General features: G+C 36.0%; 1 protein-coding gene across 1 annotated transcript; it reads right to left on the bottom strand.

Moving 5' to 3' along the window:
• Positions 1-11,854: 11,854 nt before the first annotated feature.
• LOC120252801 (E3 ubiquitin-protein ligase COP1) lies at positions 11,855-24,488 on the bottom strand. The gene is made up of 13 exons (XM_039260965.1): positions 24,081-24,488; positions 23,063-23,140; positions 20,718-20,873; positions 20,139-20,495; positions 19,252-19,409; positions 19,072-19,137; positions 16,854-16,932; positions 16,609-16,764; positions 16,399-16,497; positions 15,422-15,526; positions 15,165-15,344; positions 12,300-12,410; positions 11,855-12,169 (listed from the first exon to the last, which is right to left on the bottom strand). The coding sequence occupies exons 1-13, from the start codon at positions 24,432-24,434 to the stop codon at positions 11,999-12,001; spliced, it is 2,070 nt and encodes a 689-aa protein (XP_039116899.1). The 5' UTR covers positions 24,435-24,488; the 3' UTR covers positions 11,855-11,998.
• Between the last annotated feature and the right edge of the window lie 2,982 nt (positions 24,489-27,470).

Here is a 27,470-nt window from a genome sequence, read left to right as displayed (position 1 = left end):
GTGAGAAGGGCTTCACAACTGCGGCGGCGGCGATGATGTCGCCGGTGGCGTCAAGCGAGACTGGACGGCGAGGAAATGGGTGTCTTCGGAGAGGAAAACGGGATTTGGGAAAGAGAACATCCACGACTTTGTTTTTCTCATTAAAACATAAGAGAGAGAGAGGAATGACGTGGATACCACATAGGCATCCACATCATTCGGCCCCTTATTTCGGACGATTCATTCGTTCGAAATAGCATTTCTCATGAAACCAAGGGGTTGGGTACAGAAATGCTATTCCCTACGAAATAGCAGTCTGAAATTCTGGGCCGAATGACGTGGATGCATATGTGGCATCCACGTCATCCAAGTTTCTCTCTCTTGTTTTAAGAGAAAACGAAAATTGCTTTTGCTTTTCCCAAATTGACGTCTTCCTCGCAGTCCCCATCTCCAAAACGAAGCCCCTTCCTCGTCGTTTTGCTTGACGTCACCGGCGCATCGTCACCGAAGTCGCCACCGCAAAGCCCTCCGTCGCCTTCTTGTTTAACACCACCGGCACACCATCCCCCAATGTCACCACCATGAAGCCCTTCGCACACCGTTGCCGACGTTGCCTACATCGCCACTGCCGCGAAGCTCTAAATTTCGCAGTGTTAGCGGGTATATATGCATACATAAATATATATCTTTGTTTTTGTGTTCGTTTATATCTTGATCCTGAAATTTTTTTTTTTTTTCCTGTTTTTAAGCTTTGAACTTTTACATGTACATTATTGTTGTGTTTTTCTCTTATGGTTTTTGTTCATGTCACTCTTTGATATGTAATTTTTATGTTTGATTCTTGGTGTTATTGCATCATGCTCTAGATCTATCTTTTTCATTTTTTGTTTTTGATCTAGAGAGGGTTCAGAGATAGAATTATGAGAACATAAGAAGAATATTTAAAGAAAGAATAAGAAGATGAATAAGAGTATGGGAAATCAACATATTTAAATTGTTGTTGTTGTTGTTGTTGTTGTTCCTCTATTTTTATATTTGTGTTCTTCTTTAGCAGATTGTTGTTGTTGTTGTTGTTGTTGTTCCTCTATATTTGTATTTGTGTTCTTCTCAACAGTTGTTGTTCCTCTATGTTTGTATTTGTGTTCTTCTCAACATGAACAAACATTCAGATATTGCAATATCTTGTCCTGCTGACATGAATATTGTTTGATTATTTTACACTTAAAGGAATATTTTATTAGTTGGATCTCAATTAATGTTGAAAAATATCTTTTAACAGACTGCATACTTAGTTCCATTTCAATTCCTGTGCAAGATCAAATTGTTGAAATTATTTTCTGTACATGTAAGAGATGATCATCAATTAGCAGTTTAGTTCAGTGCTCAAAACTCTACATAAATATTTACAAAAAATGCATAATCATAATCATAATTCCAGTTTGAATGCCAATCTTTTTCATGAGCAGCTTATCCTGGCAACTTGAACTCCATTCTCTTAGTTTCTTGTTATCTCTAGATGCCAATCTTTTTACAAGCATCCCTGAGAATTAAAAGTTAAAAAAAAACCAACAAATACACAAATAAATATTTGTTTAATTATAATTAAGACAAAGAAATAAAGAAAAAATAAAAAAGAAAACCTAAAAGTAGATGGCTTTGTAGGCCATAATCCATTTTTTTCTCAAATAAAGAGGCCATGTATGATAGATGAGAATGTCAGCCATTCTAACTTCTGTTCCTCAGAGATAACAAACAATTGGCCATAACCATCAGGTTCGCTAGGACACTGCTTGAACAAAATTTTCTCATCTAATGGAAGCTTGAAGAACTCTTCAATCACAAACATCATGATCTGACTCACCTCATTCAGAACATCATGGTTTATCAACTGCATGTTTGATGAATTAAAGGCTAAAGTTTAATATAAATGATGGAAAAACATATATGTGGTATTAATTGAGGCAGGACATGATTTCAGTGCTTAGGTTGAAAGATATGTCATAAAAGACATAAAAGACTCACTAAACACACATTTCAAAGTTTAGAGAAGCACATTATATATACATATATGTGTGTGTGTGTTTGTGTGTGGGATCATGTAAAGAGATCATATAGAGAAACATATATGTTTGCTTTTAAGGTAAACATAAAATTTCAGAGCTTATATAGGAACATATGTTTCTCTTTATTTTACTCTCTCCTTCCCAAGATTCACTTAGTCTCAAAATTTTAATATGCAAGGGTCGAAGCAAATGATGAACATTTATGCAACTCATATATGTACAACATTCTAAGCTTATATAAACACATTGATCTATGCAATGGCCCTTCTGTTGTGTTTGCACAAACAACTTCTTCAAAGTTCACAACTGGTCTTTCTTATTTCTGAAAAACATATAGCTTCATCTTAAATAACTTAATTCACTAGCCAAAACAATTCTAGTAAAGCTAAAATTATATAAAAATTCATCCAAACATTTGCAATATTGAAAACTTCCATCAAGCTCAGCAGAAAAAACTAAGTTAGAGAATAATAGATCCAATAAAGCACAACTAAACAAATTCAACTAAGGTACCAAAAAATCATAACAAGAATTATAGATACAATAAAGCACAACATCAACATCAGAACAACTAAAGCACAACTAAACAGATCCAATAAAGCACAACATCAACATCAGAACAAGAATTATAGATACCAAAAAATCACATCAATCCAAAAATCACACAATAAAGAATAACAGAGAAAAATAAGGTACCAAAAAAAAAAGAGAAAAGATTCAACCTGAAGAGCAGATCCTTCTCCAGATTCCATTTTCCTGTCTTGATCTACAATATGATCACCGAAATACCACAAAATGAGCAGCAGATCAAAGGGAGAAAAGGACTAGGGTTTGGAATCAAGAACCTGAAAAGGGTGGGCTTGTCGAACTGAAGTTGAACCGGGATCGATCCTGTAGACACGATGGTTTCCTCTGCCACCATGGCCACGTCCATCTGCCGGAGCTCTCCCTTGATCAAAGAAGAGAGGAACAGGAATCGACGGTACCGGTGGCGTCAGGCGAGTCAGCGAGGAAAGGCTTCGCGGCAACGGTGGCGACGTCGGCGACATGTCGGTGGTGTCAAGCGCGCGGCGAGGTGACGACGTCGGCGACATGTCGGTGGCGTCAGCGTAGACGGCGAGGAAAGGGTGTTTCGAGTGGAAGACGATGATTTGGGAAAGATGGAAAAACCTAGTTCTCGTTTGTTTCCCTTTAACTCTTTAAAACAGGAGAGAGAAAGATGGATGGCGTGGATGCCACATAGGCATCCACGTCATTCGGCCACGAATTTCAAACTGGAATTTCGTTCGAAATAGCATTTCTAGGTTAATTTGGGGATGTGTCGTAAGGAGATTATTTGAGGTCTATGTCATTCAATGCTTTCAATGAATTTCTTATTCACATAATTTGTGTATTTAAATTCTAAGATTATTTAAAATAATAATAAAAAAATTAAAGACAGGTTAAAGGTGTACAAATTTAATGATTTAAAATGTATAAATTTTAATAGAATTATGAAAAGTTTAACATTTTTTTTTATCAACACTACACTAGGAAAAGGAAAAGGGCAAAAGATTAAAAGGAGAGGTTAAAATTCTGGCAAAGTTCTTCGGCCATCTAGGATGATCCATGCCCTGAAAGTAGAGAGAGAGGTGAGGGTTTATTCTGTCATGGTTAGCAAGCGCATCCGCTATTTGATTTTCTTCACGATTGATCGTCTTGATATTGGTAAAAGAATGAGCTTTAGCTTCAGTAGGAGGAAATCAATGTCGATCTTAAATCTCCAAGCCACAAAATTATCAAAAACCTTCAACATCCGAGTAATGCCAAGACAGTCACAGTAAATTTTGTCAGGAAACTAGTTCCTAGAATAACAGAGATCCAAAGCATTGTTTATGGCAACAATCTCAGCTGAAACAAGAAGAATCAGTCATGGTTCCCATTGAGCCTGGAATTAAAATAAAACTAGTATTAGTAATTGCAATAAAACCTAAACCACTACTTTCTGAAGAGATGATGCAAAAAGCATCTGTATAAAGAATAATCGAGCTCCAGGGGCTAGAAAGTTTAGAGTACTCCCTGTGAATCTGCCCAATAGAGTTAAAATAGTTCGTGCAATAAGACCAGACTCTAGATACAATAGTTTGGAACTTGGGAATCTAGCCTTTGAAAACATAGTTGCAACAATGTTTCCAAACAGTCCAACCAGTTGTGGCTATGAGAGCTTTAAAGAAGGCATCTGCTTTTCTGAAAGTGTCTGCTAGTGAGCCAATTTCCTGTTCTAAGGTCAGTAATACGATTTGCGTCCAAATTATGTACAGTGAGGAGTAGGTCCAACTTGGAATGATCTTACTACAATTCCAAATTAGATGAGTTGCAGTTTCAGGCTCCAAGTCATAGAAGTTACAAAGAGTGCAAGGACCAATGTTTAAATCATAGAGATGAAAAGTTCTACATTTGAAGTGAATCTATTAAATAAAATCGATCCAAATTTAATGGATCATAAAATAAAATGGGAAAATTGGCAAAGAATCCCTACGAGGTCATTCAAGCCACCATACTTGTTATTTGTTTTGTCCCTTGTCGACTTTGTTAAATAATAATAATAATAATAATAATAATAATAATAATAATAATAATAATAATAATAATAATAAAAAATAAAATGGCAAAGAAAGAAATAGGACTGCCTAAATATTTACAGATAAACACTTGTAGTGGAGATTTTTTCCGGATGAAGATTAAGGCCATAAGGTTTTTTAATAATTTTTTTTTGATAATTTAATTTAAATTCATTCATCTCAAAATAATAATAATAAACAAATATGTAAATATATAGGTAAACAAAACTATTTACAAGGGTATATGATCAAATTAAGTATGTTTAAGAGCATATGGGCAAATAAATTATTTGTAAAGGTCTAAGAGTAAATTAAATATTTGCAAAGGTATTTGAGGAATAAAACTATCAGTAAAGATACATTAAAAAAAAAAATTGATCTTTAGCAACCACCCTTTTTAATAGGGATGTACAAGCATTGGTTTCCTCTCTTTTATCACAATTATTTTGCAATTGGTATTTTTTTTTTTTTAAACAATTACTACGATGAAAAAAATGTCATTCAACCAAAACGAAAATCTTCAATCTCAACGTAAATTTTTCTTGAAGTAATACAACCATCTTTCCTTGTTTGCCCTTCCACAATATCCATTTGCTCTCTCACAAACTCATCTGATCTGCTCTAGACATATGGTACTAAACCTTGTACCCAACGAGAAATGCTATTTCGAACGAAATTCCAGTCCGAAATTCGTGGAGTCATTTCCATAAACTGTTCCAAAGCACTCCTTTTGTTTAACTTAAGAAATAAAAATAAATAAATAAATAATGAATTTAGGAAATAAAGTTTCTGGAGTATGTTGATTAATATAAGGAATAAAAGCCCTCACGCAACTCACTGACATTAGATTAAGTCCAGATATTGCATTGTTGGAAGGGGGTGAAGATACAGTAGATCTTAAAATATCTCAAATGTTAAACATACAATATAGAGAGTAATGCTATTCGTCCGAGAAAATTACCCGATTTCATTTTCTACCTAATTAAACCTTCCGCATTATAAGTTCCTCCCCTCTCTCCTCACGCTTTGGCCTCTCCTTGCCTGAGCTTGCTGAAAACCTTGTTCCCCCCTTGCCATGGCAAGCGGGGGCCAACCTTCTCACCCCCCTCCTCCTAAAAAAATCCACGGTCCCCAAATTGCGACTTCTCTAACTCCTTCCACGGACAATTCTCCTCTTCATAATGAGCAACTCCTCAATAAACTCAAGGCCAATACTTCCAATTTCGTCCGGCTGGATAATGATGCCATTAATCGCGAGTCGCATGAAATTTCAATATGCTTTGTATGGCAAACTGTTTCGGCAAGTCCCTCCATTCGAGCAAGTCAAATCGTCGTTGCTTTCGGATAAATGGAACAACTTCGGAGAAATCTTCATCTCCGACCTTCCAAATGGTTTTTTACTAGTCAGATGTCCTTCTGAGGAAATTATGCAGAAGCTCCTTCTCGAAGGACCTTGGTCTATAAACGGAATCATTCTGCAGTTGTCCCCGTGGAAACCTTTCTTCGAACCAAGTTTTGCCAAGCTTAATTCTGCGGCTATTTGGGTTCAGTTCCACAACTTACCTGTTGAATGTTGGGACGGAGACACTCTTGAAACAATAACCAGCAACTTTGGTAATCTCATCAAAGTTGATGAATTTACGTCCACTCTGGCTAGATCTAAATATGCTCGGGTTTGCATTGAAATAGATTTATCTAAACCTCTTTGTCGAGGGTTTTGGATTGGTGATGATTGTCAGAGGGTGTTTGTGGTGGTGATGTATGAACGTCTGCCGACGTTCTGCTATAACTGTGGGCTTATCGGTCATGGTAGCAAGTCTTGCACTCGGGTCGCTTCGTCCGAGGCCGGTGGGTTCTCTTTACCCTCTCGTGTAGAACGAGAGCAGGCAGAGAAAACCACCCAGGTCCCGAATGATGCTGATCAGATCATGGATGCTGCTGACCCCATCTTCGTCCCTAACCCTGATGAAAGCCCGGAATCGGACTTTGGACCGTGGCTTCTGGTGTCTCGCCGGCGTGGCCGTGCTCGGGGACGCGGTGGTGGTGCTTCACGTGCCCCTCACGCGACTCCTCGCACAGCAGACGGTGTGGAAGCCGATGTCACCGAGTCCCGAGGAGCTGGCTCACACAGCTTACGTGGCGGATCAAGATTTGCTGGACGTGGGCGGTCGTCCACTTCCCATGCCTTTCGCGATTCCCCACACCTTGATCTCGCCGAAACTCTTAACGTTCGAAATCCTGTTGAAGATCTAGCCGTTAATCAAAGCTCCGTGATTAACGACGTTACCAGGGTTAACTCTTTGACTCCATCGTCATCTACTTTGGTTGATCCCCAGACATCTGCTTTGTCAGACTCTTTAAGTCTTCACACCGCTCGAGACCACTCACACCCTAATCGAGACTTCCCACCACCCAATCCTCCCAATCAGATAGTTCTCTTTTGTAGTTCTCAAGAAACCCCTCTGCCTTCTAACTCTTCTAGACCTGGCCCTAGACCTATTTCCCCCCCACCCATCCTGAGAGCCTCTGTCCCGGTTGTCTCCTCTAACACTCTTCCTCCTGATCCGCTCCATGATTCTCTTGTTGCTCAAGTTTCCTCTGTCCTTGAATCCAGTGAAATGGAAGAGGACAGTGAAGAAGATGATGGTTCTTCGGAAGACGAAGACGATGAGATGCCAGACGATGAGAACGAACCGGAAGACTCTATGACCTTGGTACAATATCAAGCCGGGGTAAGACGGGAAGCTCTCATCAGAAAAGGAAATCATGCTGAAGAAATCTCGCCGAAAAAGGGCAGAACGGAAGCTGGGCGTTCCGGACCTTGACGTTTCGTCTACTTCTTTCTTCCTTTTCTTTTTAGGGAGTTTTTGTTCTCTTCCTCCTTTTTTTATGATGATTATGAACACAACTAAAATTTTATGTTGGAACTGCAGGGGTATCTCCGACCGGGATACTTCTTCTAGACTTCTCAGACTTATCAAGAAGCTCAGACCCGTCCTGGTTTGTTTAGTTGAAACTCGCGCCAATTCGGATCGAGTCGATCGTCTCTGTAAGAAAATTCCCAAGCATTGGGAGTGGGCTTCGGTCCTTGCGGAAGGATTTTCAGGTGGTATTTTTATACTTTGGAACTCGGTCATTGGTCGAGTTACCCCTATCTCTGTGTCTCGTCGTGCTTTACATATTGCCATTTCCTCTTCTTTTTCTAAAAATTTTATCATCTCGGTGGTTTATAACTCTTCTCGTTGTATCTCCCAAAGATTTCTGTGGCACGAACTCTCCAAACTTTCTTCTCTTAGGATACCTTGGCTTATTCTGGGGGATTTTAATTCTATCCTTACCAGAACCGAGCACAAAGGTGGCTCTTTCACCCATTACAGCCGTAAATCTAGATTTTTTAATGATTTTATTGATGGTAATAATCTTCTGGATCTTAAATTCGTTGGTTCCCCTTTTACTTGGTGTAACAACCAGTTAGGTTCTGCTCGCCGATGGGCCAGACTGGATCGTTGTCTGGTCAATCTTAAGTGGAATAATATCTTTAAATCTTACACCCTTTCGCATCTCAATCGCTCTTTCTCTGATCACTCTCCACTCTTTCTTACTGCAAATATATCTTTTGTTTTCAAGAAAAAATCTTTTAAATTTGAAAATTTTTGGATGGACTATCTTGGGTGTCATTCGTGTATTCGTGATGCTTGGGATTTTAATCCTCGTGGTAATCCTATGCACGTTTTTTCCCACTTTCTATCTCGCTCTCGGTTTAATCTTAATCGTTGGAGTATTTCAGGGGTTAATAATTTAGATACGGCCATTTCCAAAACTGAAGCTGAAATTTGTTCCTTGGAGCTTACTGAGTCTGATTCTAATTCTCATCTTGTTCTCAAAAGTCTTTATGCTAAATTGTCTGCGTTACATCGCCAGAATTCTATTAGATGGGCACAGCGTGCTCGCTTAAATTGGATTTCTGATGGAGATAAGAATACAAGCTTCTTTCATGCTATCTATCGTATGCGTTCTCATATCAATTATATTCCTCAAATCGAAGACTCTCACGGGAACGTTCTCAATGATCCTTCCAGTATTGAAAATGCTTTCATGAATTTCTACAAACATCTCTGGGGTGGTTCTGATTGTTACTCTTCTAGTAATCACGTCGATCTTCCCCCTGACATTCCTAAGATCTCTGATTCTGATAGTGCCTTCCTCATCAGCAATGTTACTATGGAGGAAGTACATCAAACTATTCTCGATCTTCCTACAGGTAAGTCCCCCGGTCCCGACGGTTTTAACGTGGAATTCTACAAAACATTTTGGCCAATTGTTGGAAATCATCTTTTCGAAGCAATTCAACACTTTTTTAAAACCTCCTTTATTCCTTCCTCTTGGGGTAAGACCTATGTTGCTCTCATTCCCAAAAAGGATAATCCTAAGTTGGTGTCTGATTTTCGCCCGATTTCCTTGTGTAATGTTTGTTTCAAAATTCTTTAGAAATTGCTTGCTAATAGATTAAAAAAGGTTATTCCTGTTATCATTAGTCGCGAACAAGTGGGTTTTGTTGTTAATCGAAGTTCTTCTGATAACATTATCGCTCTGCAAGAGGTTGCCCATTCGATTGAATTTGATACTCATAGCCCCCCTAGGATGATTATCAAACTTGATATCGAAAAAGCTTATGATACCCTTAGTTGGAGTGCAATTCTTACCATTCTTATTAAAATGAATTTTCCTCCTTTGTGGGTTTCTTGGATTAAATCTTGTCTTCAGGCTTGTTCGTTCTCTCTTTTAGTTAATGGAAAACCAACCCCTTGGTTCCCCTCTTTCAGAGGTGTCCGTCAGGGTGATCCAATCTCTTCGTACCTTTTCATTATTGTGTCTCAGATTCTTACAACTATGCTCAATTTTAGTCTTCAGCATAATCGCATACCTGGTTTTAATAGTAATTTACCTCATAATTTCAATCACTTAATGTATGCTGATGACTTGATTCTAATTACTCCCGCTTCTCGCAAGGTAGCCAAAAACATTAAAGCTTGTTTTAATTTTTATAGCAACATCTCTGGTCAGCATCGCAACCTAAATAAGTCTCAAATTTTTTTTCCTTCTTGGATGAATCATCATATTCTTAACCGTATTTGTCACATCCTAAATCTTAAACATGCCCATTTCCCTTTCAAATATCTTGGAGTATTCATCTCTCCTAAACGATTAGCTCCTATTACTTTCCAGCCTATGATTGATAAAGTCAATAAACTTACTTCCAAATGGTCCAAATTTCATCTCACTCCTGCTGCGAAAGAGATCCTTATTAACTCTGTTCTCCTCTCAGTTCCAGTATATACTTTAATTGTCTATCCCATCCATGATTCAATCCTTTCTGAAATCTCCAAAGCTGTGAGAAAATTTTTTTGGAATAGGAATGGTAATGGAAAGGGCATCCATAATGTGAGTTGGAACATTATTACTGAAGGTAAGTCTGAGGGGGGCTTAGGTATCAAAAATCTTACTCTTGCAAAACATGCTCTCATGTCTAAAAACATTTTCAAATACTTAAATAATCATGACAGTCTTTGGGTTGAAATTCTACTTCATAAGTATGGAAAAGTTAATTTTTGGCTTGATTCTGTGCCGGCCAAGTGCTCTTGGTTTTTTAGAGGCTTATGCAAATCTGCTGCTTTTATTAAACACCATTGCAAAATAAATACTGTCAATCCTTTGAGCACTTCTATTCTTTGGGATCCCTGGCTTTATGACATTCATGTAGCTCTTAAACCTACTTACCTCAATATGGAAGTTGATTTGGATCGAATTTCTTTCTCTGATATTATTGTTAATGATCAGTGGTCCGTGCATGAGTTTAATCAAATTTTTGGTAGCAATGTTGAAAATTTGGACAGGAAATTTCTTTCTATTGATCATAACTCTGATAATCATTGGATTTGGGTTCCAAAAGCTTCTTGTACCAAAGTATCTTCTGCTGTTTATCATACTTTGAATAGACAGTCGGTTTTTTCTGAAGTTTGGGAAGGTTGGAACATTGCTTGGAGTATCCCTGTTGCTCCCAGAATTAAACATTTCATTTGGCTGTGTTTAAGAGGTCGCTTATCCACATCAGCATTTCTTTATAATATTCATCTTGGCCCTGATAACCCCTGTGTTTTTTGTGGTATTCATAGTGAGACCGTTGATCATTTGTTTGGTCAATGCGATAGAATTCTTTTGATTTGGGACCAGCTCACCAGCATGCTTAATATCCCTATATCTTTTACTAACGGGTTTTCATCAGGCAATTGGGTTATTGAATACAGACAGTCTATGCATATCCTTGCTCTCATCGCCGCTTGTGCATGGTTCATCTGGTTGTGCCGGTGTGATGTGATCTTCAGAAATTCTCGCCCTATTTACAATAATATTGTGTCCAAGGCGACTGCTCTAGTCGATGATCTCTCCCGTTGCAACTTTGGGCTCGTGGGGAGAAAATTTTTGTTGAGCAACTTCTCATCCATTGATGATAATTTTCTCTTCACTCATGCTGCATCTAATCTTGATCTTAAGGTGAGTTCAGTTGGTTTCTTCTTTGCTGATGCTAATTACAAAATCTCTCTTGCAGGTTGCACTTCTAGCAGTTGTTCGGAGAGCTCCTTTGATGCGTTGCTTGCGTCAGTGGCACTTCACCGCTGCGTTGGATTTGCACATCCACTGTCAAGCATATCATCGTGATCAACATGCAATCCTCCGAGCTTCTTCAATGCCCACTGATCATGTTTCTTCCCGGAGGTTTGAAGCTCAAGTTAACAATCTGAAATTCTTATTGGACATGTGCGACCATCCTCGAGATACATCACTCCTTCCTGTTGGAGCTCTCCGGCTGTCAACTTAGCTATTCTTGGATACCAACACCAGCATCTCAACCTTTTCTTGTTTGGAAAAGACCTCCCTTCTTAGCTGATGAATTCATTTCGAAAGTTTGGTTTTAGTTTCTAAGTTGGTTTCTTGTTTCCTCTTTTTGGGAATCTTGTAACTTAGTTGCTTCTTGCTTTATTTCTTTCAATAAATAGCTTCTCTAGTTGAGAGGTTCTTCCAAACAAAAACGTTAGTCCAAATGAGGTCTATTTATATATATTAACAGAAACATTTTATGGCGATAATGTGTGACCTTACACCTTTCTAGACTCCACCTGAGGTGAAGACTCAACACAAATAAAATAAATAAAATAAAAAAACTGGAGAAATTATATTCATTTTATAAAAATAATATAAGCAATCACTTCAACACAAGTAACATATACACAAGAACTCAGGAAACATTCATCAGAGGCATGCAAATACACCTCTTCTTCCTTCAACTCCTGTTTGCAATCACGCTGCTAGAACGAGAACTTTAATGGTCCCCTGACTGTTTGCAGTTAGCAGTGTAGGACTGTCACTCTTCCAGCATACCGCGCTTATGAAATACGATGCAGCATCATCATCTGCATCTTCCATGTCTGTCGAACTGAACCTATGCCAAGCTGCAGGTTTGGATATTGCCTGCAAATAAAAACTTCAGTAACACGTAGACGTTGACCATCAACACAAAGGCTATTCTTCAAAAAGTCATACAATAGGACAACAATCTAGTTTGCTGTTTATCAGTGGAATCTGCTTAATAAATTCATACCTTATGGTACACAAATACTTCATTTGTTTCGCTCCCACAAGAAATATACTCGTTGTTCACTGTAAGGCCTACAAAGTTCTTCTCGTTTGTGTGGCCTTTGAAGACTCTCACCTGAGCAAATATTGAGATTCATCCAATTAGTATCCTATAAATTGCTGTAGTGGGCTCATTATAAACAAAAAAGGTTTTATAAATATCGGAAAACTTCAGTAATAGATGTCAAAAACAATATGAAAACTTTAACAAATTTTATACAAATATAAGAAAATTGATCTCAGTTAACTTTTACATGCACCCATAGTGAAAAGATCCGCAATTAAAATCTCATTCATTCCATAATGTGAATGAAAATCTTTGGTTGTATAATTATAGATAAGTCAATCATTGATACATCCTCACAGGAATTTTAGGCCAAAACCAACATTAGATGGGCCTTTATTTGACATTCGCTCAACGAAGGACCAACCAAAATGTGACAATGCCTCACATTCCTTAATTGATATTAGCCCCACAATTAAATGTCATAATACTAGAGAATCGGTTTGGAATGTAAAAGCTCCATAAAGAAGCACTTCTGAATTGAAACTTGGTAAGAAAGGTACTAGAAGAGAAATATGAATCATATGATGCATTTCTGAATTTCACTTCCGTCAAAATATTTGCTGATCTAACAGCAATAAATAAATCTACGATTAAAATAACATTTAACATCAAAATTTCCAAATTTAGATGATAAATATTTTAAGTCACTAACATAACACCAAACCAAAGTTCAGATTGATGATCATGAAGGATCCACTGTTCCAAAAATGCTATGATAAGGCACACTAAACATTTAACATCAAAATTTTCCAAATTTAGAAGACAAATATTGTAAGTCACCAACATAACACCAAACCGAAGTTCAGAGTGATGATCATGAAGGATCCACTGTTCCAAAAATACTATGATGAGGCACACTAAACAACTGTCATCAATAAGTCTCTTTAACTGCAACAAAAATAGTGATTAAATGTGTCACACATGCTATCTAAGCATGCTACTGTTCAGTTGTCTGATTTCATGCCCATTCAGACCCATATAGGGCAGCAAAATATATCCCACAAAATAGTCATCAACAGATATATACATGGCATTAAGTACCAAGACTCAATATTTCTGATAAACCTATCCTTTCTGGTTTCACTTCTAACTTGAAGCAACATTATCTTGTTAACCCTCTCCCAGTGTCCTTATCATGAACTTTCTCCTTACCACAATAACCACCTTTTCCATTGTTCTTAATGCTGTTATAGATATATATCTTTGAAAAGCATAACCTAAAGGAACAATTGTCCTCAGCTAAACAATCCTTTCAGAGAGATTCCCTAAGAATTATCTTTTGACTAACCAACCAGTCATCTTCGCAAACCTATTCAGAAAGAAAAGCTCTCTCCACAACTGAACTGTCACTAAATTACAGTTCCAAAGCCCATGTATGTCACTCAGTTCAAACAACTTATCCAAATTTTCTCTTCTCCCAAAATATTCTTAACTGTCTCAAATGCCATTTATTCATGCTTAAACAAAACAACACTGGGTATTGGAAAAGAAACTAAATTGGATCATTTATGAAAAACTCTACCCAAGACAGATGTCCTCACAAAGCTAGTCCTTTACCGACCATAGCTTACATTAAAAGGTGATTTTCAACTTCATCAAAATGGACATCGTGGAGACTTCTCAAGTGTAGTGCCGCATGGAACAAGGTTTACACAATGGGCAGTTTGCAGTTTTCAAGGGCTAAAAAGCACTGGAGTATCTCATCAAACATTACAATTCATTGAGAATAATCGAGGGGTTATCACTTTTGCAACAGCCACAAATGCCTTGAACTTTCAAGTCCAACTCGAATTAGAATTTGACTGTAGGCGAATTAGGTTTTGGCTGGCTACATAAATTACATACTTATTGTATATGAAATCAAAATCAATCGATTGTAAAACCAATTAGTTTTCCTTGTACCCACCAAAACACATTATATTAACAAGAATGCACAAGTAACAGAGGTGTTTCGGTTTTGATAAAAAAATAATCATTAAAAGAAATCGAAAGAAGGTATAATGTAACGTTGCTATCAGCACTATGCACTCTCTCTCACTTTCTCTCCCACTCGGCGTAACTGCCATTTGGTGCAAGTAAAGAATATAGGTATGGTAGCCTCCACCACCAGATAAACTGACATTCATGTTAGTAGGACTGCTGGAGGGCTCCACGATATAATTAAGTCTGCCTGTATAAAAATGCCGTAACCCATTGAACTTGGTTTGGACTAAATTAACATGACAGCTGACCTACATTAAAAACCAAACCGAAGCAGATCCTAACCATAAATACTTCAAGAAAACACTTTCCAAATAAATAAACATGTTAAAAGGACTTTATGTGTTCATAGGGAAATTCAAATAAAATGATCAGTGCAACATGTTCATTACTTAGATCTGTTTTACGTAATTGATCATGTTATTTAATTGCTGAAAAGAATGAATCGATTAACATATAAGATCATACATAAATGCACTAAATATTAATTTCTTACAATAAAACAAATTTAGTTCTGAAAACCCAGCAAGAAATCATGAGAGACAAAATGATCTTTCACAAAACTATACTCAACAAGGAAATTGATTAAACAGAAACTGTTCTAAGTACATGGCTGTTATCATCAGATAGGTTTCATTATGCATATCCTCATGGTTGGCCCTCAAATTACACAAATTGCTGTGATAAGGTTCAGTTAATGATATGGATTGTATCAATGAAATAGAACAAGCAACAACAGTAATGAGGATAAAGTTGCATATTGCCAAATAAAAGAATATATACCGGGTTATTCTCCTTCACATCCCACAAGCGCAATGTACTGTCTGTTGATGCAGATGCAAGTTCATTGTTAGACAAAAACTTCACATAGGAGACTGCTTTTCTATGTCCTCGGAAAACATGTACTGGAGCACTGGTGTGTCTCAAATCAAAGTAGTGAATGTGATGATCAGCAGAGCCAACCTACAAACAACAGAATGGTGTTCTTTAAGAGTGATTCAACAGAAAGAAATAAGATCTCAATAAAGATGGCAGCATACCGCCACATGAACACTGGATCCAGGATTGTACTTCACACAACAGATATTTGCCTTCATATCAATATTAAGAACACTAGCTTCTTGCTTTGTGCACCATACTTTGACCTGGTAAACAGAGAATCACCAGATCAAAAATGGATAATGTAAAATGTTATGAGGATGCAAGACGAATTCACTCTTATGATTGGTTTCAAGAGATCATACACAAAAAATGTCAATAAACATGGCAATGACCCATCAGTTCATTGATTTCATTTGCAATTCATTTTCCAATATTGATTCCGATACGGTTTTTCTGCATCCCTTGAATGATCTAATTTCAATCCAACCTCAAAAATATTTAAATGAATTTGATTAAGTTGTTTATATTTATACTCTTTATAGCGCATCTGAAGATCCAATCTAATTTTGAGACACCTACTTTTGCTGCTACTGCTATCCCTTTATAAAAGATTTACATCTTAGGACTTTAACAGCTTTATTTTCCATTGAGTACATAGAAGGGACCAGATGCCTTTATCACCATTGTTGCTTCTAGAAGCCTGTTTCTTGAACATTATGTGTGTGAAGACTCCCTGCATCAACTACAAATACAATTGTGTCCACCTTACATATCTAATTTTTCCGCAAAAGGATTCATTGAACAACATTTTTCCTTCCACACAAAAATGCTCTAACATCGCATGTCCTAAAGCCATTATTACCATCTCATCATCTATTTTGAAGATCTAAACTCATTTAATATTAATATATAATAATACTCAAAAAAAGAGGAAACGAAAACAAGAAGATAGAAAACTATTAGATTTAATTCAGATATAATATTTGATGGAAAGATCCTGGTACTAAAGCAATAGATTAGGGTGCACAGCAAAAAGGGGCACGCCTACAGAGTGACTGGAGAAAAATATATATATATATATATATATACATAATGCTAATTTGCTTGGGCATAATTCTACCAATGAAATTATCACCTTGCAGTCATCGCTGCCAGACACCAACATTGAAGGTTCTGTACGTGAAAAATCAACACTCCATGCTCTCTTCTCATGCTCTTCATACTCCATCATACTCTAAAAGAAAGATCAGAAATAATTATGAGAAGCATCAGAAAACCAGGATGTCTACGATCAAGGCAAGAATTCAAACGCAAAAAAGATTGTGAGAGAAAAAAAAAATGTTACCTGGCGAGTGTTTACATCCCACACAGTAACTATCCCTTCATAGTCACTGCTTGCAATAATGTTTTTTGAGTACTTATTCCAACTCAAGCAACTAAGTTTAGACCTAGTGGACATTTCTACAACAGGGCAGTGCACATCAGCTGGTTCATTTACCACCTGAAACCCATTAGCTAGATTTAATCCTTAAGCACATTTAAAAGAATCTAAAAACACAGTTAAAGGAATGAACTTCGGAAAGACCTTACTGTGGAAAATTCGAAAACTTTGATCCGCTTGGAAACTCCAGCAGTGGCAAATAACTCATCATCACGATCAAATTCTATGCTGCAAAGACAATGGATAGTTAAACAGAGGTCTTCAACGAATTAAATAGTTAAGCTGATCAAAGTTTAAAAGGCAAAAAAGCTGAAGGAAGTCAAACCATACTCTTGTAAGCAAACTAGAAAAAAGTGGCAAAAGGAAAATTAGTATTATAAATTCTAGAGCATATGGCTTCATGAGAAGAACTTAGATTCTAGCAAGAAAAAAGTTGTGTTGTTTTCCAAAAGTACTTTTTGTTTACTCTATGTAAAAAAATAAAAAAAAATAAAAAACTGTGTCTACAGTAATAGACAATTATTGGTTTTCACAAATTAAAGCACAAGTTTGATTGTGTCCCTTTACATTAGTAGTATGGTTGACCTCCACTATTCAATTATTTGTTGTTTACAAGATCAGTTCGCAATACAAAAGCTGTGATGCGATTAAAATACAAGGCATACTTCATACAGTCACGCAGAGGATGAGATGGCAGTATTTTCATTTTATTCTTTCCCAAACATCAATGCTTCAAGTTTACTCTACAAAATCTAGTATCATTTAAAAATGCCTTTGTTATATCTGTTTATATCTCTATTGATAATGAACACAGACGTATAATCTTATTATGATTAGTAAGCACCACAGGAGACAGGAATATCAACATGCAGGAGAAAGGCATACCAATATGCTGATTCTGGTTAGTAGACACCACAGGAGAAAGGAATACAAATATGCTGATTATTATTAGTAAGCACCACAGGAGAAAGGAATACCAATATGTTCATTCTGATTAGTAAAGGAATAGCAATATGCGGATTATTATTAGTAATAGTAATCACCACATGAGAAAGGAATACCAATATGCAAAATGTGTATGCAAGATGGCCAAAACATAAGGAAATAAAAAACCTACAACAAAAAGCATATCAATAAGCCCAATGTTACTCGAAAGAGGCAGGGCTTAAAAGGAAAGCATAGCAGGTATTAATGAAAATTGGATATGTGGATTCAACTATATATATTTATATATATATATATATATATAGAGAGAGAGAGAGAGAGAGAGAGTTGGAATCTCATTGTTTCTAGAGTGGAAAATATTTTAGTAAAACAAGTTTCAGGTGTGCCTACAGACACTGTAGGTTGTTCAGAGAAATAAAGCTTAACACAAGGGAATTAAATCACATTTAAAATTTAAATTAAAATAAAATAGAGTTTTTTAAATCATGAGATCACAATTACAAAGTTTTGAAAGACAAGAAACAATATATAAAAATAAGAATAATAAAAAAATGGAGTTTAAAAATATATGAAAAGGATAAGACAATTAAAAATTAATAAAAGACTGAGATTGAAAATTAAAAACAAAAAATAAGAAGGAGAGTGAAAATGGAAAAATGAGCAAAATCATAACTCTTTTTTTTTTTAATAACCCAAGGTAAAGTCGAATCATGTGGGGCGCATGTGATTCAAACGTGTCAATATCCCCGTACTGATACATAATTTTTCCTTAGTCCGTATCTGAGTAACACTGGTTCCGTTTGATATGTTTGACATCCTTGACCTAAAACAACTAGAAATCGGCATATAACCCCAAAATAGCCCCACAAACCTTCTGAAAATAATCAAGTAATTCATTTACAGCAAAAACTGCTCAACCATGTTAACATCTCTAGATCACTAATATCAAGTAGGGTCTTAGAAATTAGAAACAATGCTATTGCTGGAACATATTGGGTAGGATTGAAACATCTAGCCAGTCAAAGTCAAGCATTGAGTGACCAGAAGAGTAATAGATATATAATTTAGAAGAGAGTAGAGTTAGATGGAAGTGTGGGATGCCATGAGTACATGGGAATTGAAGAGCTTTGATTGCAAAAGGGGCCAGTTAAAAGACAGCTTGTAGTCCTATACACTAAAGCAATCTCTACAAACATGAGAAAGTCAGAACCTAAGGTACAATATACCAAAGGAAAACCAAATGTTGATATACTACATGTCTAATAATTAAAATACTTAATATAACATAAGAACGTAAAGTGAATATCAAATCGAATAAGCCATTTGAGAAAGAAAAATAAAGATGTTCATAGTACAGTTCAAAAGAAGCTGAAACAAACTAAGGAAGGTGCAATTCATACAATTCTTTCATTAGAAACATACCTAGAAACAATATTTGCAGAATGGAACAGATCTCCATGTCTAAGCTCCGCAATAACACGCAAGCGACTGGTTTTATATGAAACAAGATTGAGTGTGAATTATAAAATAAATTTCCAAGAGAAAAAGTAGGCAAAGAAGAAAAACTTAAGATTCATAATAATTTTGAAGGACGATAAAAACCTGTATCGAGTAAAAGTGGTCAATACAGACTGAAAATCCTCAAGACCAACAGTATAACCTTCTCTTGTTATGGTATTTGCATCTCTTTCATCTTGCCTTTGTGGGTTGTTTGCTCCATTACGCCTCTTTTGTAGGTAGCACTCTTGTAATTCATTGAACTATGGCATAAGAAAGAGATGACTTTCAGGGTCCAAAGAAGATATAAAAGAGTATTATCTGCCAGTCCTCACTTTAACCAGCATAAGTACATACTATATCATTTTACAATTTTGTGAATCCAACTTGATGACATGTGGTATTATAATCAAAGGGACACAAAATATAAAAGCAAATCACAATAAGGAGACATAGTTAAACATAAAATTCTTATTTAACAACCACATTATAGGTGGCATTATATTGAGCACTCAGCATTAGATCATTTTGACAATTAATTTTGCCAACCCAACTAGATGATATATGATATTATAAAGCAAAAGGCCGTAAAATATAAAAGCAAATGATAATAAGAAGAGGTAGTTAAACATGCATTTCTTATGTAGCAACCACATTATAAATAACAGTATAGTAAGCACCTCGGCATAAACTTCATACACCATATTAGGCAAAATCATCTTCCAATGATAAGACAAGGTGTAAAATAAATTCCTACTTCTTGAATGTGAAGTATCACATGACAGAAACCTGAGATTTGTCCATATTTGATCAAATATCGAATGGATTGAGTTTGCATGATAATCACATTAGTATCAGTTAGCAAATTATCATATATAAACTGGATATGGTTTTGAAATGATTTATACTGGCAACTAATTATCAGGTCATATGGTATTGAATGCCCTATTATGAAATGTAAGTTACAAAATCATTAGGTGACACAGACTAACCTGTGCATGAACACGTCTTTTCCTTGCTATAGCAAGCCCTGATTGTGTAAGAGTGTGTTGAGGATCTGAACCACTAAAAGCATCCTTTCTTTGTTGTCCTTGACAGCTTCCATGCGCCTTCATGTCAGCTTTCTTTCTCTGAAAATTTCCACTGCATGTCCCACCATGTGCATTGCGAGCCCCAGAGACAAGGATATTGTTGTGTTTGTCAACTACAGGCCATAATTTCGCAGGCATAGGGTCATCAAGAAGCATTCGTAATTTCACCGAGTATCTCTCCCTTGCCCTACATAGTTCAATTCTATGTCTCTCTACAGCATTTATATCTTCTTTGATGAATTGAAGATCAGCTTGAACCTATAAGAATCCCAAGGAAAACTAATTAGCAACTCATGACTTAATCGTTTTTAGATACTTTGAATGAAAGAAAGCGAAGGAAAAAAAAAAGACCTCACATACACAGTGTAAGAAGAGCATTTGTTATAGTTCAAGGGGAATCATTATCTCAGGAATCACAAAGTAAGAAGAGCATCAGAGCATCATCAAGCAGTAGGAAGCTGAAAATTTTGTCAATCTAACCTCATTCAATTCTTCAAGTTTTTGTTTTCTTAGGCAGTGCAAGAAATCCAGAAGAATCTGCATATTTGTTTCAGCCTCTTGCTGCTCCATTTTCCTCTTCTTCTCAGCAATGAGTGACAACAGAGTATCCAGGTCCTTAATTGACATTTCACAACCCTGTCTACAAATAATAAAACCATCTAAGCTCAACAGAAATTTCCTGATTTATGAATAAACATAAAGGAAAAGTAATTGAATATAAATCAGGCATTTCCCACAGCAAAATAACAAGTGAAATATTGCAGTCGAAAACTTGGTTAGGACTACAAAGACATCATAGAGATCAATTTAAAGCATCTTTAAGATATTTTAACTTCTATAATAAGCAATTCTTTCTCAATACACCAGCAATGGAATTTTGGCAGAAGAGATTGATACATTTTTTTTTTAAATCATCCTGTAGTTCCCAAATATCAAGTTATTCACCAATATTTATGGCAAAAGAACATAGAATCACAGTACAGAAAAAAATAATAACAATAATAGAAAAAGTAGTAATAGTAATCGCAATAATAATAAGGGGAAAGTTCAAAAAAAATCCATGTGGTTTCAAGTTTTTGCAAATCACGGCCTGTGTGTGTTTTTTTTACATTTAAGTACCATGTGATTTTTTGGTTTTGGCAAATCAAGGAAAAACCGTCCACTCCGTCAATATTTGCTTACGTGGCAGGGCAAAACTGGTATTTCACATTAATTTTATTTTATACTCCTTCGTCTCCAATTCTCCTCCAACTCCTTCACCATTCTCACCGGCTTCCTTCCCTTTCTTTCTCCCTCTCATGCTCTTTCTACTCCAACTTCTCCTCCAACTCCTTCACCATTCTCACTGGCTTCCTCTCCCTCGTCTCTCTCACGCGAGCTCTTCTCCTTTCCAAGCTCCACCACCTCTATAAATAATATATAATCCAACATCTCTTTGAACCATTTGTAGAACTCCAAGGTAAACTCTTCCCATAAAATTCCAAGATTCCAAACTATAAATGTCATGCACTCGGACTAGCAAAACCTCACAGTCCCCAAGAACTCCAAAACTCGAACTTTGAGAGATGGCAAGTAGCATAAAGTTCTTGCTGCCATTAATGTTGATGGTGATGGTGCTCGGTGTTCATCAATGGTGGAATACTAGTGAAAGGCTATCCACCGATGAGGATCTAGTAAAGAAGCTTCCTGGCCGACCAGATGTTTCCTTCAAACAAGTATGTCTGGGTATATTGATGTGGATTTAGATGCAGGGAGAAGTCTCTTTTATTACTTTGTTGAAGCTCAGGGTGAATCTCAAGTCAAGCTAATTAAATTAACTTAAAGAGAAGATTGAACTAATTTAATCGCCAACTTAGAAGAAAAAATATTTTTTTTTATGTAAAATGTCGGTTTTGCCCTGCCACGTAAGCAGATATTGACGGAGTGGACGGTTTTTCCTTGATTTGCCAAAACCAAAAAATCATATGGTACTTAAATGTAAAAAAAAAAACACAGGCCGTGATTTGCAAAAACTTGAAACCACATGGATTTTTTTTGAACTTTCCCTAATAATAACAATAAAAGAATATGCTTATAATCATTTTGTTACTTAATCATTCATGCTCTCTTTGTTGAGTGCAATTACACCAAAATTAATACTCTTGAAATATTTGGCAAAAAAAAGCCAGCTCAAAATACCAAACAATATATGTTGTTTTCTATTATAGAAGTTTATCTTTCTTAAAGAATAAGTGTAGAAAAATAATGGTTTAGATAACAAAGATTCGAGTCTTTTGGCCCTTAATAGACTAATAGAGCAACATGAAAGGAAATTATTCATATAGCCGACACCAAATAATTGGCACTAACGACTCGTTGTTGTATAACAGTGATTCGAGTAATCTAAAAAGACAAATAACATGCATCTTATGATGGAATCCTTGTTGGATAATGAATTATTATGGTGAGAATGAGCTACTAAATTGATTCCTACAGTATTTTGCTCGACCTTTATAAATTCCAGTCAATAATTGGAGAAAAGTAAAAATGAATAATTAAATATGCACAAAATGTTGAATAAGAATTTTGCAACGATGAAGATGATAAAGTTATATTTTACATCAACTGAAGCAAGTATCTTGATAATAAAGATCAATATTCCTTGCATTCTTTCGAATAAAGGTTTTATTGTATTACCAAATGGAATACATAAATCTCTTGTTCTTCATTAAAACTATAAGAAATAAAAAATTATATTGAAAATATGAAAGATAGCATCAACTGTTAAAAAAGAAAAGCATTATTTCAAAAAATTTTAATTATTCAATGATTAAGTAATAGCTGACCTGTTGCAATGACATCCGAAGATGCTCAATGGGTGATGCAGATTTAGCAATTTGACGAACAGATGTCTTTTTCAATAGCTGCAATAAGAAGAAATTAAGATGTTGGTTAGTTTGTACTTTACAGGTTTTATAAGAATGACAAGGTATATTTTATCAAATAAGTAATAAAAAAATAAAAATAATCATTACAAAAAAAAAAGAAATCAATTTTTATAAATGTATAATTACATTTTAGTCAACTAAAATTGAACCAAGTCATATCAACTTCAAATAATTGGAAAATAATCTGAAAGTCTTGTTTAATCAATGTTTTCACAAAATACTGGCCTATAGTAGTCATCTATTCTAGCTACAACAGATACTTGTTCTGGAAAAAATGGTCTGCCTAACATCTATACAAGGTGCAATTAACCTAAAAAATCAAAGTTTATGATCAAGAATGATGCTAAATTTCTAAGGGCCACAATTCAAGACACAACCAAACCAAAAACAAAGAGCAGAGTTTATGATTTAAAAAAGAGTGATGTGCCTAGCCAGCAATGCCTTCTAGGGCTGCAGTAATGTTGTACAATTGTTTCTTGGGAGACTTACAGAAGTTCAGGAGAAAGGAAATTAAGGCTTCAATTCATACTTCATAGTCACTTAGCTCAAAAGTTCCACTGGAAGAAACATCAAGTGCTTATCTTTCAGCCAATGTATCCAAGTAGTCAGATATTTGCCAAGAAATAATATAAATTATTGCTGATATCTAATTCACACACACACACACACATCTCCACTCCAATTAAACTATTTTTTATTTTCCTATCTGATGAAACTATCAGTATCAGCCATCCCTCTAGCAATCTAATTGCTAAAAGATTCAATAGTCCCCAAGTTGCTTAATATCTTGCTTAACGGAATGCTTAACATGAAAAACATCACATCTGAATTCTTAACCAAATGAAACAACTAATCAGAAATTTTAACCTAACGCTCACAAAACAGCGAAAAATCAACATCAAGAAGAGACGCAGACCTTGTTGAGGAGGAAATTCGGAAAGAGGTGGTTCTTGGTGAGGTAGTGCGCGCAGCAAGGGCAATCACTCTTGTTCTGCAGATGAGTGACGATGCACATGTAGCAGAAGCTATGACCGCAGGCCGTCAAGAAGGCATCCTTGATGATGCCCATACAGATCGGGCAAAGAAGGTCCTTATCCTGCTCGACCTCAGGCCCAGCATCCGCGGCGACGCCCGGGCCTGTCTCAGCCGCCATGCCAGCGGCGGCGTCGGTAGTCTCTGATGCTGATAAGGCACCAGCACCTGCCGGCGAGGTCCGCAGCTCCATCTTCACCACGGAGGGGACGAGAGCTCCAACAGAAGCGTCGCCCATGGAGATCGAGAGGAGATGGGGATTGGGAGTGGGACGCGAGGAAGGTTTTGTGAAAGGGAAAGGGAGGGTTTTTATGAGGTCTAGAACGAAACACGTCTCTCACCTTCTATCTCTTGAAAATTTCTATCGAGAGTTCACTCACGGAAACTCTTTGCCCTTTTTTTTTAATTATTTAATTAATTAATTAATTTTTTTATGAAGGGGAGCAGGAGTCTGGAGGAGATTGCTGTGGGGCCAAGCTCTCTCATAGCAGCTATTTACTTTGAGATCCACAATTGCTTGATTGGACAGCGCATCTCGAAACAGCCTTGGGTTATATTTATTTATTTATGCTATCTCAACTATGACCAATTCCGTCGTTGCTAGAGGTGGGCATAGACCAGTTAACCAGCTAGGCGGGCCCAACCTGCCAAGTTGTGGTTCACCGACCCATCAACCCGGATCAGGTCCGGCTGGGTGTAGAACCCCGAAGGGCCGGTTTGGCCCGTCAAACCCGGCGAGTCCGAGTCACAGGAAGCCGAGCGGGCCCGGCTTCCATGTTGACCCGGTGGGTTGGGCTCTCAGGCGGGCAGGCGTTGGCCCACCCAAAAATTAAAAAAATTCAGAAAAATTTAGAAAAATAGGAAAAAAATTAAAAAATCAAAAAACAGTTGGGCCCACGGTCCAGGTCGGGTCGCAACCCGAAGTCCGGCCCAGCGGGTTGACCTGGGCCAGTAAGCTCCAACCCATGAATCGGCTCGTCGTTGGCTCGGCCAGCTGGTCGATGACCCAATGGGATCGATTCCGGCCGGGCACGTCGGCAGGGTTGTCATGACGTCACTGTGCTCACCTCTAGTCATTGTCATTTGGCTAGTCAAAACCTAAGCAACTTCACATTTGGCTTGTCCACATTAATTAAAAATAAAAAGCAAATAAATAAAATTATAATTAGCACCATATTTTTGGGGCTTAAACAAACGAGCTTACTAGTCGGGGGCCTACACAAGTACTTTTTCACTCTCGAAAATGTGTTAGCATACTTAATGTATTGAAAAAAATGTATGAAAACTAATTTATCTATTTGAAATATTTTGTCTAGGACAAGACCAAATCCATTCATTGTTTAAATAAACACAACAAGGATGTTAATAGCTCATTTTCCATGAGTTCCTAATGATTTATCCAAGAGAAGTCAAGGGAGAAACCTTTCAATGTTAGTCCACAAGAATTAAGGATGAACTAACCCTCTATTTGGATGGAAGGCTTGATCCCCAGGTAATGGGGATTACTCTCACTTTTGATAGGTATGCACCATAAGTTATGAGACCAGGTTTGGGAGAGTTTTCATCGCTCCATAACCCATAACGAGTATGCCCTCAATTTTAGGGAGAATGATAATCCAAGTAGGCAAAAGTATTGTTTTGCACATGAGAAAAGAAGAAATGACACCTTTTTCATACATCTCTTCACAAACGCTAATCCCAATTGCTTTGTCTTCATCTTCACACCTTCAAAAGCTATTCAGCAGTCATCTTCACTGTCGCACTTGCGCACTGTCACATCTATTACTTTCTTTGGTAAGCATAAAAAATACTCCATGGTCTTGTGAAGGTGAGGAAAATTCATATATACACCCATTCATGATTGATATTGATTATATACATTGTAATGGTTACTAAGAGTTTTGTTTCAAAGATCGAATCAAACAGAATTGATCTAGGATGTGTTATGAATTAAATATATATAGTGTAATGTGTCATGTGTTATCTTGTGATACCTTAATAAACTTTATGTATTGTGATTTGTGAAAAAATAAACTTGTTATGTTGGTTCATGTGATGTTGCTTATTTACTTATTTTATTGTATTTTATAAAAATAATTTTCTTTATGTCTATTGCTTAATCAATTTTCATGCATAATTAAGTTACTTAATGAGTTGAAATATTCTCTAAAATGTATAATTTAATTTAAATATTTAATTACACTAATCAAAGTGTATAATAGTTAAATTAAATTTTTAACAAAAATATAATAATAGTGACATGACCCAATTGATTACAGTATTTAATTATAATAATTAAAACACATAATATTTAAAAGTAAATATTTATTCGAAATGCTAATTATGAGAATCAAATCGCATATTACTTACAACAATAATGTAATTTAAATATATAATTATAATAAATAAAGTGGGTAATTATCATTAACTTTATCATTAGCCGTTTACAATTTTATATCATTAAAGTTAATTAACGTTCATTAATCAATCAAAGTTTTTAACTAATAAACGAATAACTTTATCATTAACATGCACAAACTTATATAATTTCACTTGTTTAAATTCAAGGGTACAAAAGCAATCTTATAAAAAATTTTTTCCTCTTCCCCATTCCCATTCTTATTACCTCTTACCAAACACAGTTTTCATTCTCATCCCCTATTCCCAATTCCCATTCCAGAAACCAAATAGAGTGTAAGATATTTGGGTTATATCATCATGCCATTTCTTTTTTTTTTTATTTTTTTCAATAATATCCTTTTAGATCTAAAAGGAGAGATTTAAAAAGAGAATGAATGAGTGAGTGCATTATTGAAACACTAGGGGTTGTTTGGATGGGAGTAATTTTAAGTTACCCTCGAATGTGGACCATGTAATATTATTTTATCTGTTTAGTTGTATAGAGGGGGAATATTATATTCTTGGAATGTGATAACTCCGCCAACATTATCGAGGATGTGATTACTAACTCAATAGGTGCTAATTTCATGTTTCTGGGGAATTGTGATTTTTTCCCATTATACCCTTCAAATTCAATATAAATCTCAAAAATATCAACTTTCTAAAGAATTGATAACATTTTTCGAAGATGGTGGAAGGATGTCTTTGATTACTTCTATAATGCTTTAGCAGCTTGTTTTGAAACCAGATATATCTTTTATACACAAATATACTTATCCAAATGTTTTGATAAAAATAAAAATTATTTGAAATTAATTTTTTTAAATATAAAGTTAGACAAAAAAACCATTATATTTATTTAAAATAAGTAAGT

Source organism: Dioscorea cayenensis, chromosome 3 (genome assembly GCF_009730915.1).
Source record: "Dioscorea cayenensis subsp. rotundata cultivar TDr96_F1 chromosome 3, TDr96_F1_v2_PseudoChromosome.rev07_lg8_w22 25.fasta, whole genome shotgun sequence".
In the NCBI taxonomy this organism is placed as follows: Eukaryota; Viridiplantae; Streptophyta; class Magnoliopsida; order Dioscoreales; family Dioscoreaceae; genus Dioscorea; species Dioscorea cayenensis.
Note: the sequence above shows the minus strand (reverse complement) of the source record. Positions and strands in the feature narration are given on the sequence as shown.